This window comes from Egretta garzetta, unplaced genomic scaffold (assembly GCF_000687185.1).
Source record: "Egretta garzetta isolate BGI_Z169 unplaced genomic scaffold, ASM68718v1 scaffold6, whole genome shotgun sequence".
In the NCBI taxonomy this organism is placed as follows: Eukaryota; Metazoa; Chordata; class Aves; order Pelecaniformes; family Ardeidae; genus Egretta; species Egretta garzetta.
In genome coordinates this window covers 3,267,866-3,281,333 of record NW_009260080.1, presented here as the reverse complement: position 1 = coordinate 3,281,333, position 13,468 = coordinate 3,267,866, and the positions used below count along the sequence as shown (strand labels likewise).

Here is a 13,468-nt window from a genome sequence, read left to right as displayed (position 1 = left end):
CTGAACACATGCCATCATTTAGAGTATTTCACCTGCATACCCTAAATCACGGAACAGACAAGTTCTCAGCTTTCAGACAGTCCATTTGCATTTAGAAACATCCACTAACAATAGCACCATCTGCCCTTTGGCCTCACTTAACCTTGCACCAGATTCAATTTCAGAACTATTTTCAAGTTATCTGGTGTTACTAAAATAAGCAGATTAAAACCCCACATGCCAGATAATAAAGTAGTACGTATATTGTTAAAAGATGGTTGAACTTGCCTGTTCCTGGGAGGATACTGTCTGAGTGTAGTCAGTGGAGAAGCAGCAGGCTTGAAGGTTGGAGATGTGAACCCATTGATAAATCCAGTATTTGGAAATGGTGTTACCTAAAGAATATATTGCGTGCTCATAATTATAAACAGAGTACTATTTTTTTCTTAACCCCGTATTTTATGTCATTCTATGCAGACTTAAAAGATTGCCTCAAACAGTAATACAGCATTTGTCCAGTGCCTTGTAATCAACTTACAAAATGCTGGGTTTTGGGAAGACAGCCACTACACATATTCAAGTTCTGATAATTTATTACGAGGATTGAAAAACATTGAGCCAAAGTTTTTGGCTGTAAGTTAAGTAATGCTCCTTCTATTTCACACCATACTATGCATGACTTCAGAGTACAGCGATACTTCTTCGTTAAAAAGTCTAACCTACACAGCCTGCAACTGTTTTTCTTACATGTGAATCCCTCCCAAAAAGGAAAAAAAGAAATTCTGTAGTTCCTCATTCTATTTATCTTCCACATGACATCTAAATAAAGCCTAGGGAATAAGTGGGTATGAAGTGGACCTCTGATTCTTTTCACATCTTCCCACCTTATTCTACACATGAATTACTGTCTTGTTGCCCAAAGAAGCAGAATTAGTAAAAGGTTTTTTGGGGTGGGTGCATATCAATGTCTTGTTAATACAAGGTATCTCTAAATTTAAAGCATCTTCATAGTAATTTCTCCAACCTCACTAGCACATTTTTTTTTAAATGTATGAATTAGTTTCATTTAGGAAATGTTGTTAACAGCAACAGCAAATGCTTGCTTGTCTTCTCCCCCTGAAAATAACTATAATGCAGAATAGTAAGACTTCTATGTAGCACTCTATCTACAGTTAATTAAATGGGATTAAGCTGGGATTAAGACTATTTCCTATAAGAGTATCTTCAAGCTTGTCTAACCTTTCTTGCAAAAGCTGAAGTAAATCATGAATCAATAAAATAAAATTTAACACCAAAGCTGTCATGACAAACTACTGTTACCCTAACCTAGCACACATGACAGCAAATGCTACCTCAGACTCCAAAAATAAGTCATTAAGAGTTAAATAAAGCTATTTTAGGAACAAATTTTCGTCAAAATACTGCTTTGAAGTGCTTTCTGCTTTAATAGTTACAACTTGAATGCTGTAAATGTCAAAGCTAGTAAGCCACTACTGAACCTGAATAATGAGAAGACACTGAACATACTAAAGCAAAACAAGTTTAACTCATTGCTTAAAGGGACATTAGCAATATTCACCCCTTCTTTCTTTGTAAGGATAAGTGATCTTTTTGGAGGGGAAAAAAAAAGTTACTTACATTTTCCAGTAATACCAAAAGCATCAATTTGCTTTCTCCATAGAAGTTACCTGGCTCATCAAAAGTACATCTTCCACCCCACCCCCAAGCAGGACAAATTAGATCTTTCCTCAAATACTATTAAATACTTGAAGAAGTAGGTAGTTTTAGAATTTTGAGGACATATGTTGCCATATTCTAGTTTCAGAGCTCAAACTGTATGCCTGCAGTACTATGTGTATTTAATCTCAAATTAGAGATGAGACAAAGCACTGTTAGTGTTTATGGTAAAGCAGAAGAGAGAAACTTGTTATATTTGCACACAGGTCTCTACATGCAAACTGCAAGCCTCTCATGAAAATTATTCCTGTGTCACTGTTCCTCGGTACTTGTTCTCCTCAAGCCATTTCTATTAAAGTACAGCTCTTCCTAAAAAAGGTTCAAGAAACATTCTATTACATTAATGTATACAAAATACAGCTAACAACAATATGCTGCAAACCAGCAGGAAGCAAAGCTCTGCCAATTAATTTTTCTGTTCTTACTAAGAAAGGTATGAGATCTTTAACACTGGCAAACTTGTAAAGTCTTCCCCCAAAGGCCAGGATTAGTAAGCTTTCGGAAATACAAGAAGTTCCAGGATGACATAAGGATGACACACTATGCTGTGCTTGAACTTGTGGCCAATTACTCTACATCTACACCCGTGCCTTCCAACTACTTCACTATCCCACAGCAAGACTGTGCAATAGTCAGTTTATCTAGAGGAAGCAGCACATTCATTGCTGCTTAATAAGGTGGCTTTCTCCTGGAGTAACGTTGTTCACTATGCTACCTTGTCTCCTCCACATTCTTCATCCCCCTTAAAAGCCTTCCGCTGCAAGGGCTCTGGCTACCTTCCCTGTGTGTGAAGTGTTTAGCACACCAATTTTTTTAATTAGGTTGCCGTTCAGTACACAGGAAGTTTGCTCAAGTTTGTTCAGGGACACTTTCATCCTCTGCCAAAATACCTCTAAAAAAGCTTCTCATTTTGAGCACTGCTACTCTAGTTTCTTTTAGCTGCAAGTAAAGAAGCATTTACAGAGAAAGAGGTTCCTCATAGGCCAACCTCAGTCTCTCAGCCATTACAGAAAACTGTATTAAAACTAGTTTTTGTAGGATAACAAAGGCAGACTAAAACGGGCCAAGGTAATTCTGATGGGACTGTCACAATGGAGGAGAAGATGGAATCAGCATTGCCAGGATGCAGTGAATGTCCCATTAGAGTATATAAGGATTTAGTGCTACCAACCTAGCTCGAAGGCTTACCGATAGCCTCTTCAAGAACATTTTTTTAAATTAAGCAATTTAAGAGTGAATTATTTATTAGTAAAAGTATTTTTATTTTTTACTGCCAAAAAAGATATTACTTTTGCATAGAAAATATTTGACTTTAAGAACATGCCAAATATGGTAATTCAGAGCATTAACTTAGAACTTACTTTCTTGCTAGAAGACCAAGACACGAAGTTATCCTTATTTATCGGGTTCCATTAAGTTTATTCAGTACACATAATTGCTTTATTGGGTATTCACATACATATTCTGAAGATCTAATTTCTAAAGAGGCTTTTAACCATTACTAAAAGAAGTCTTTAGTAAAGATTTCTTTTAGTAATGGTTAATTAATAATCTTTACTAAAGAACTGCTTCAAAAACTAAAAGGTTAAGAAGAGAATCACACTGCAGTCTGAGACCAGATGTAATTTTCAAATAATTAATCTTGTACACCACAGAAGGAATTCTGAAGTACTGGTTTTCAAGAAGAATCAGTATCTTCAGCTCCCCTCTTCAGGATGCATATGCTTCCTACACCTCAAGACTTCATAAGAAAGTAATACCAGCTTTGAAAAGAATGCAACTCTTTCATAACCAAGAGACTTACCAATGAAGGATCAAGGTAGCTGTGTGTGGCTGACCAGGTCTGTGGGCCAATTAAGCTGTACAATGGAAACTGCTGATGGGGACTGTATACTGGAGGTAAGTAAAAGGATGTTGTGTAACGCTGCTGCGTGTAGAGGTTCATATCCAGAGGTCTATATCCATTCTTTGGCAAAAATGTGTTTATAGCTATTGCCTTTGCTTTTATCCTTGCCTGCAAAGGAGATCAGATTATTTATTACAGCAGCCTTTCAAATTAAATCAGGATGGCTCAAATAGCAGCTCTCAAACTTTTACTGGACACTTGTCAGTCACTGCTTGCTCCTTCAAGGCAGGCAGGAACAGCTGAATGCTTCCCGGCTGGGATGGTTATACCACTGCCAGAAAGGAGGAAAATGAGAAGTAAAATGGCATGTGCTACATTTCAAAACCCATCTCCACGTCAAATGGATGCTGAGATTGGATCACTTCAAATTTATATTAGAAAACACAGCGAGTCCCACAAAAACCAGAGCATATACACACATGCCCCAAAACCCCATAAAGCTCTTACTTACCTTAATCGGTTTTCCTTGGAAAGTTTTCACTTCTTCTCTAAGATATCTGTAAGCCTTTAAAAAAGTAATTATAAAATTTGTCAAATTTAATTTAAACAAAGGAACTTAAGTTTTGACAGGCTAAGCCTAACAATACTTGAAGTGTCTGCTAATGTTAGACTGTAGAAAACCCTCATATGTAATCTACATTCAGCAAGATTTAAGTTATCATTGCAGAAATGCTTCAGTAGTATTAACACAAGACTAATTCTTACAATTGAAGCATTTCAATGTGTCATCCAAAATATCAAGTGTTCTTAGTACAAGAAATTATAGCTTTGGCCAGGAAGCCAGGATTTGTGAACAAGATAAAACTCTTACATGGTTATGTTTAATAGTACTGATAACTGGGTATTAGCTAAGGGGAAGCATTACTGGTTTTCAAGGTTTGCATATTTTTCTTTTTAAATTGTTACACATTTGTAATACAGTTTACAACCTGTCAATCCACCCTCATCCCAACCCTTGCTTACTGTTATATTCTAAAATGCTTCAGAAAAAATAGTGTTACCTGCTGTGCATCAGCTTCTGATTCAAATGTGATGAACCAGTTGTCATTATAGGCAAACTCACAGTTGATAAACTTAGGCAAATTATCTCCTTTGAAAAGTGCTTCAACCTCCTAAGAAAGTGGTTTTGATAAGAAGGGAGAGAAAAGGGTAGGAGAAAAAAATGGATGGATAGAAGAAAGCATTAATTTTAAAGTGCAGAACTCTGCAGCTCCAGGTAAAAGAGATAAAAGCACTTTTAGGCTTACAAAACAGAACTGAGAACTTCAGAACCCCTGCAGTAGTGTTAGTTCTCTCTAGCTAGAAGGAATTCAAACAAGCATCGTCTAAGGCCATACTGCAAGTAGAAGTTGCCTGCTCCTTTTACATCAGGGGAGATAAGCTATTTAGGCCCTAGAGAGACACTTAAATTCAGCATCAAGTGCAGAAAAATGTCTTTGTCCCCCATGCCCAAAACCACGGAGCCACATGAAAGCTTGTGCATACTGCATGGGACAGGAGAACCCCAGCCTTTCAGCAGAAACCTGGAGATACACTTTAACTCAAGTATCTACAGATTAATATACTGGAAAAAGGGATTATGTTACCTCAAAACCAATCAGATAGTTTCTACAGGGAAAAAAAAACAACATGCCTTGGACTTTATATTTGGTTTTATCCATTTGTATATTATTTATTTTTGTCACAGAGTTGAGGCAAGCAGTGTCAAAAAGCAATGCAACTTGGGAGGCCTTACAGCATTTTAGAACTTTGCTGTTTAAATAAAGCCTGACCACGCTACGCCAGAAAGTGTATCCTATTAAATCTGTCGGGTTAAGTATAGATTTTCCAGTCTGGCAAATTTAAACACATTATGTATAAAACACTTCAGACCACCTCTTCTGAAAATAAAGACTCCTCAGTATTTTGTTGTTGTTAAGCATTTAAGAGCGACCACCCAGTGCTAATATAACCAACCTGACAAACTGATGACAGCAAAAAAAAAAAAAATCTATAATATTACAAGCTAGGCAGCCTTTGAAAGGTTACATTTCATTCAGAAAGCTAAAAGCAGCTGATATTTTTAAGTAGTTAAATATAGCATATCTAACTTCCTCCCTGCAATTCCTTTTAGCATTTTGTTTCACGCTCCTGTTTACTCAGGTCACTTCTTTATTATAATTCTTTATCTGCAGTACTTTTTAGTTTTGTATTAAGACTGTCAAGAAGAGCAACTCTTTCAGAATCTTTATTCTTCCTTGTAAAATTAAATAGAGGGGAAATTAAAATATCTCCCCATCATCATAAATCTGTGCCTTTTCCTCCTTTTTGAAAATTCAAGACTGTTTAATCTATGCTCCAAACATTTTTTTCCTCATCTTTCCAAGCGTCATAGTCCCAGCTACATCACAGCTGCATTGAATACCTTTCAAAAAAATCAAGTTCTCCACTCTCGCACTCATTCCACAAGCCAGTGGAGATCCTTAGTGACTTATTGACACCTCTACCCTCAGCATTATAGGAATGTTCGCAAAGCTTTAAGTACTTCAACCTAACAAGCTTCAAGGTGCAGCAGTGGCATTTTCCATTCTAAGACTTATCTTCCCTCATCTTCATTTGCTATTTATCCAAGCAGCTGAGCACTAAGTGCATATGGATAAGCTAGTTCACGAAAATTATGGTATCTCTACCAAACACAGCACTATCAGTTTTCAGTCCTCAGCAGAGCTACATGTTTTACCACAGTCTTCCTATGAGCAACCTGCTTCTATCAAATATATTCGTTATGCAAACACACAAACTAAGGTTTAAAAACATTGCTCGAAATTAACTAACAATGTAGTAAGAAATGTGATATGCTTATTGAAATCTGGAAGAAATCTAACTTCCAAATCCTAAAAGAAAAGCATTCTTTACTAAATAATTAAGCACTTACTTCAATGGGGGTAGATTCAGGTACTTCACGTAAAATCACAATACAGCGGTTCTGATTTGGCCTAACTTTTTCTCCTTTCTCATCCACTTGGACTAAAGGCAACGCTAAGAGAGAAAAGACAAAAATGCATTTTAGCTGTCAGCAATTGTAGTAGCTTTGCACACCAAAAGATGCTGTGGACAATTTTGCAATGCAAAGCTTTTTGTACTTAAAGGATTTTGGAACATTAAGAAACCTGTAGAAGATGACTGAGAATACGTTCAGGCATATGAAACATAGCAGACATGTTCCTTAAAATCTCCACACCCCTTCCTGCTCTTCCAGCCTAGAAAATCCCAATTTATTAGCTTTTTCTTCTAAGGCACACATCAAGTCACGTTCTTTTTTTATTCTTACCTTAGTAGTAATGTCCAGTAGCCTTTTCTAAGAATTTAAACTCACAATATTCTCAGTTACACAGATCATTACTCAACACCTCAAATGTGAAGTATCTTTGATAAAAGTGCAGTCCTATAAATGTGATGGTCTAAACTAGACCTGTTCTATTTAATGCTTTACAGAAAAAAGGATGGCATTTGATTGTGATACATAAAAAAAAGGAAGAGATTGAAAATCAGTATTAATAGTCTTATGGCAATAACCAAAATGCTTTCTAGCATTGAGGGATTTTTACTTACATCTCAGCACTTCAACAATCAAATCCATATCAGTACTGAGTTTCTTGACATGATCAAGGTTTGCTACTGTCATTATTGGCACATACTGATCACTGTCCATCTGTGATATAAGGTACATGTCACTGGCAAGATTTTCTCTGTTTGGGAGAGAAAAAAGGGGAAATGTCACAGGTGTAACTCATGCCAATAATACTGAGACAAAAAACTCATCACATAGGAGGCAGATTCCTACACTAAATTTTGTTTTCAGCATTTTTACCAACACCCCACTGCATTCACTTACTATATTCTACTTCCTAGAAAACACAAAAATATCTTTTTTCCTTTGTGCAACAGTATTGCCATCTTTCTGTTCAGGCAGCACATGTATTGTAATGTAGTAGTTTATTACTTCAAATTACCACTGACTGTAACTGGTTATGCAGGAGTATACAGATTAGGAATTGTTCTACATTATTAAAACACGTGCTTAGGATATTTTTATCTAGACACAAGCACTGAGAAAAATTAAGCTCAAGTAAACTGCTTTGATGATCTGGCATCAGTCTATACTGGAATGTGTATGATTGAGAGCTCTTAATTTATTTGTTTATTTTTTAATTAACTTGAAATATAAAGGCATCTACAGATGCACATACGAAAACCCTAGTCTGTATCAATGCAAATTTTAAAATTATTAGCTTAAAGCTTACCAAATGGTTTAAGCTACTCAGTTTTAAGTTGCAAAATACCAGTAACAGTCATAAAAAAATTCACCTGATCTGTAATTGCTTGTAACAACTCTCACTTCAAAACAATATATTTGCTAGTTCATGTTTTAGGTCCGTCCCAAAGCTTCATGTAAGGTTTTAAGAGTTACATCAATACAATGCCCTGGAATTTGTGCGTTGCTTCCCCCAAATTCTCATCCTTTCCATTCAGTTTTAATGACAGCTGGGAAAATATATTAACGTACATGCCAAGTTAGGTATTGGATTTTGTTAGTTATCTTCCAGTTTGCTACATTTAGGTATATACATACCTAGATAAGCAGAATTCCAGTGTTTTTTTCAGTAACTCTCGTAAATCTTCCTGACCTTCTGGCTGCAAATGTTCGTTTCCACCTAATAATTAAAATACTTAAGTTTAAATTTAATCCTGCTATATTACATAATAGATATTTTAACAAGCCATCATGTCTATTACTGGCTGTATAACTAGTAACAAATTTGCAAATTCAATAAACGTTCATTGCGTATTAGTTCACCACCCACCATAATTGCACAAGAACACTTTTTATTTAAGACAAAAGAAAAAAAACATTATCTGACTCCACTTGTTAACCTGTTCTCCAAATACATAAAAATTTGAAGCAGTTTTAGAAGAGCCGCTACAAACACATCTTAGAGTAAATACTGAACTGATTTAGCTCGTATATCTGTCTTCCAGTCATAGGAAACTAATTGATTTCTAGCTGACTAAACCCTTAGTAATGCAGCTGTCTAGTACAGCAAGCGAGCAATGTAATGGAGGCACTTCGTACTCCTGGCCTCACTCAAAATCCCAACACACTAATTCAGGAAAGAGTTAAAACCCTAGTTATGAAATATCAGCAGATATCCAAATCCATTAACAACAGAAGTGGGATCAATTAACAATCTCTTGGTTAAGAAGGAGAAATTAATTTCTTTCATATACCTGGAAGTTTCAAAATTAGCACATGGAAAACACTAATTTCACATTCATTTTAGTTTAGATCCAATATCCTACAGTCAGTTGAGGGTAAACTAATTGTGTCAGTGGGAGAACTGTTTAAAGATCAGGAGTTTAGTGTGGCTTTTAGAGGTTTACAAAACTTTTAGTAAATGTTTAGTAAAACATTCACACCAACTATTACCCTCTATACCCTTCCCTTCTTCAGTAACTTTCATCCTTTTCTTCAGCTCTCCTTAACCTTTCTTCTTCCTAAAGCAACTTCTAATTTCCTCCCACCGTTTTGTCCTTCACGTGTTCTATTCTGATGTAGATAATGCCAACACCTGAGAAATACACATATAATGTACTAACCACTATTTCCCTTCCCCATCTCCTCTTTCTTCCTTGCCCAGAACCTAGCAAAGACCAGTTATACGCAATTTTTAAAATAATAAAAAAAATAAAAATCAGATTTCAGAGTTGGGACTACCTATGTTACTATCCATCAAGTGGAATAGATGTGACCTGCTGTCCAGCTGCTGTAAAACACCATTTGACTCTTGTTAAAAGTTAACTGGTTTGGGCACGTAAGGGACATGCTGACACTAAGCTGTTGTCTCCTAGAGTGCTACGCACTATTAACATAATTTGCCAGTCAGTTATTATTTAATATTCCCCAGTAATACCCTTAGGTAGAAGGGCCAAAGAGAACTTTCAGTTTTCAACACAAGCAAGGATGATGCCACAACCGTGTCTGATTTCAGTTGTCTTTATCTCCAACTATTATGAATGCTATACTGGTAATTTTAAATACATGTTACAAAATCATTTAAGCACAACGAACAAGGAGCAGACCTCATGAATCTCAAGAAACACCCAGCACATTTTCCTCTTTCCCATCCCTCATCTCAGTTTAAGTAGTGATCCTACATGCATCTTGCAGACCTTCTGTCCCTTTCAGTGAAATACAAGCATGGCTGAATTGCTATACTAGCTTATAGAAGTTTCTTAAAACATGCCATCTGGTATAGACTACATCTATAACAGTTGCACTGAAAAAAAATCGTGAGTTCATTAAAAAATAACGCAAAGAAGTTAAGACTAAATTATTGCTTATTCTAGCATTTTGAGTACAGGACTGATCTTCAAACACATTAACATTACTACTTGAGACACAAACAGTATGTGAATTTTACCTCAGTACCTGACTCAACTACAAACACGCCGCTTAGACAGGTAGATATCTAAATCTACACTAGGGACTTGCATTTAGAATAACACTTCAGAAAACAATATTCAAATTATATCCAGAACTTATGATCGATTCTGTGCAGTATCCCATCAGGCCTATACTCAAACAAGAGGAGACTGGTTTGCAAATATGTCTAAGCCTGAAAGTACAAGTGACAGGATTTTCTGGGGTCTGTTTACAGAATGCATATCTTGAACAATGAAAGTGGTGCATTTTTTTTTGTTTGAAGGGGGGTTTGTGTTTGTTTTTTTTAATGGATGCTCACCATTCAATTCAAAATATGTCTCCTTTTTCTAAACCAAGTCCAAACAAATATCAGCTTTCTCTTACCTGTCTGGTTGGTTTCATGCATAGACTCATACTCAGAATGATCGAGAGCCAAAGGGTTCATATCTGTCTGGTCTGACACCGAAACAGCTGGTGACGGCTCCTGCAGCTCTGTCAGCACTGCATTCTGATGCTTTTTGTCGCCATCACCATTGGCATCCAGTCCTGCAGCACAGATGGCAAACACACTCAAAAGCATTCCTTCTAATCACAGTAACATCATAGTTAAAACTAAATCTGAAGTACAGTTGCTTACATATTTGCATTCTTTTTTTTTTTAACAGGAAATTAAAATTGAGAAAGTATGTACTGAATTTTACCTTTTGCTTGAGCAACAGCTAGAAATTCTTACTCTTACCTTCTTTACAAGAATCTGGAGGTTGGTCAGGTATTTCTTCCCACGTTTTGCTCACACTACCATCAGTGGCACCACTTGCTTCCAAGTGTAACATATGATTTCCCCACACCTTTGCATTAGGATTTAACTCAGAAACCTTGGTTGACTCCTACAAAAAGAAATTTCTTTGATTATGCACTTTGTGGATGCACAGCACGCATCTGTGTGTATATACGTCATTTCAAATAGTATCAGATTTACAGCTCAAGATTGTATTGTCAAGTTTTTTTTCCACATCTGAATATACTGACTTGCCATCCCATCATCGGTTCAGGTACAAAAATGACCGAGTTGTGCAGCACAGAGTTCATTTCCCTGATTAAGAATCACCAGAAAAGGCTAGCCAAGCAGAGCAAACGACAACAAACATTCCATTCTTTGCTGCTGACATACCAACTCAACCTGTACTTGCCCCATGCCCCAGACTTCAGCAGTTCTCCAATATACACATTAACACAATGTTGATTATATCCTTATTGTACCTGCTGCAGCAAAATAACATTAAAAAAGGAGAAAATACAAAAGCACAGGGGGTGGGGTTTGGTTTTTTTGGGAGATATAAAAATGTAACCGTTTTAAGGAAGCATGATGGAAAGCAAAGCAATGAGATGTGCACGACAACTTCTGTCATTACTTCAAGAGAAAAAAAACAGAGCATTAACAAAAATTTAGTTTTGTTTTCCCCTAGGCAGGACAAGAAGAATGAGTTATCAGACCCAGTTAAATCATCTTAGGCCAAACTCCTTTAATCTGGGTTGGAAATGGACACATTTAATGGTCATATATGGTTATATATAACCATTATATAAATGGTTTTATTTGTGCTTCAGAGAGATAGCTCTCTGCAGTGCCAACATCTACAATACTTTTTTGATAGTAACATGACACAGTTTTCTCTTGTTTTGCTCATGTTCAAGCGAAACATAGTAAGTTATTCCATACCCAGAATATCTTTGGTGTGTTTTAATACGATGATTATACTGGGAAAGGGTATTGCTTGTGATAACACATACTAAAAAAGCTTATTAAAATTTATTTTGTGAATTTAAGGATGCTGGGAACATTACAGAGTTTAAGACAGGCACTTGAAAACTCTGTGAAGCTTTAATTACTCTGAAACATGTGCACTCAGATAGTCATTATCATGGTGCATAGAAAACACAACCAGAAGGTAAAAAGATCTAAGGAATCTTAACTTAAACATATCTACTGAATGACAGATAAGACTTAACAAGTGGAAGTGTTCAACATAACTACTTGAACAGTACAGATTCAAAGATGACAGCAAGTTCCATCAGTTTCCATTTTTAATACAAGAAGTTCCCCCAGGAGATAGCAAACTTCGTGTTTGGCACAATCCACGGCCGGCACTGTGACTGCTGGGCAAGGTCAGAGCAGCTGCCGTAACGCAGTCGGTGCGGAGAACAATACCAAGCGCCGGCTCTGCTCGGCGGGGAAGGGAGAGGAGCAGCAGCTGCCGCAGGTCGGCTTTGTTTCTTTCTTACCCCAGCTAGCCAAGGTCCAGCCTAGCTTGTTCCCCACGCTTCTCCTGCAGCCGCTCCTTTCTACAGCACTTCAGAGGATCATCTCCAGAAGTGAGCAAAAGGCTTCCTAATTGCTACCAAGCAAGAATTTTTAAGATTTCAGGAAATCCACAAACATTTCTTCCTATGTGAAGGTAAAGAGCACTATTAACAGTCTGTAAAGGCTTCCCTCCCATATGCTGAAGCGTTCATCTAGAATTGAGAATCTGCAATTAAGATACTTCACCCAACCTTTGAACTTTCACAAAAGGTAAACAGAATCCAAAAGAAAAACATATCAATATTCAGCAACATTCGGAACTACCATGTTCTGTATAGCATTCGGTTTTGCAAAGGAAAGAGAATGGTCAGCTGCAGGACAAAGTAACACATGATATATTTAACTAATGAAACCACAGTTTGATTTGGCTTATTCCAATTCCTAGCTTCAGCTTTAAACCTTGACATCATATCACTTCTGCAGAATACTTACAAATTCGTCTTTATCTTGCCATCCCCAAGTACCAGCATTTTCTGGTGCTAGCAGCTGATACGGGTACCTTTCCAGCGCATATGAAGCACCTGTTAAATCTTCAGGTTCATGCTGGAAGTTTTCACTAACTATACACAGTCTGTCATTCTTCACAGTATTGTTAGAAATTGTATTATTCCATAAAAAGCCCATCAGATATTCACCATTACCAGCAGTAACAGCGTCAGAAAATAGCTGACCTGTCAAATCAGCACTGCCAGTCTGAAGACTGATGAAATGTGACCATAATTCAGCTTGGGAACTTTGTCTGTCCAGCTCACAGGAGTGCTCTTGATCACTCAATACGTCTTCCATCAGATCCACTGCACGCTGCTCACTGCCTCGCTGAAATCCTGCGGCACCAGGAGAGGCACTGTGTATTTCATAGGAAGGAGTAGCAGCGTATTTGTCTACCTGCTTTGGGTCAACAAAAACGCCAAGCTCTTTGTTTGAGAAAATCTTGTGATCTGACTGCATCTGTTCCCAACTTGTGGTCAAGTCATTCATTTGGGTATTTAATATGTAACTGGTGCTTTTCAGTTCAGCAGGC

General features: G+C 37.0%; 1 protein-coding gene across 5 annotated transcripts in view; it reads right to left on the bottom strand.

Moving 5' to 3' along the window:
• LARP4B (La ribonucleoprotein 4B) overlaps nucleotides 1–13,468 on the bottom strand; it is a 38,451-nt gene that overhangs the window by 13,655 nt on the left and 11,328 nt on the right. For 2 of the 5 annotated variants that reach the window (XM_035896805.1, XM_035896806.1), the window contains exons 1-10: nucleotides 12,880–13,103; nucleotides 10,825–10,972; nucleotides 10,470–10,631; nucleotides 8,235–8,316; nucleotides 7,214–7,350; nucleotides 6,537–6,640; nucleotides 4,624–4,734; nucleotides 4,074–4,127; nucleotides 3,521–3,730; nucleotides 268–374 (exon numbers count right to left, since the gene is read on the bottom strand). In XM_035896805.1, coding sequence (XP_035752698.1) covers nucleotides 268–374; nucleotides 3,521–3,730; nucleotides 4,074–4,127; nucleotides 4,624–4,734; nucleotides 6,537–6,640; nucleotides 7,214–7,350; nucleotides 8,235–8,316; nucleotides 10,470–10,631; nucleotides 10,825–10,972; nucleotides 12,880–13,071 — 1,307 coding nt within the window. In that variant the 5' untranslated portion in view covers nucleotides 13,072–13,103. The other 3 variants (XM_035896809.1, XM_035896808.1, XM_035896807.1) reach the window with 3 other exon arrangements.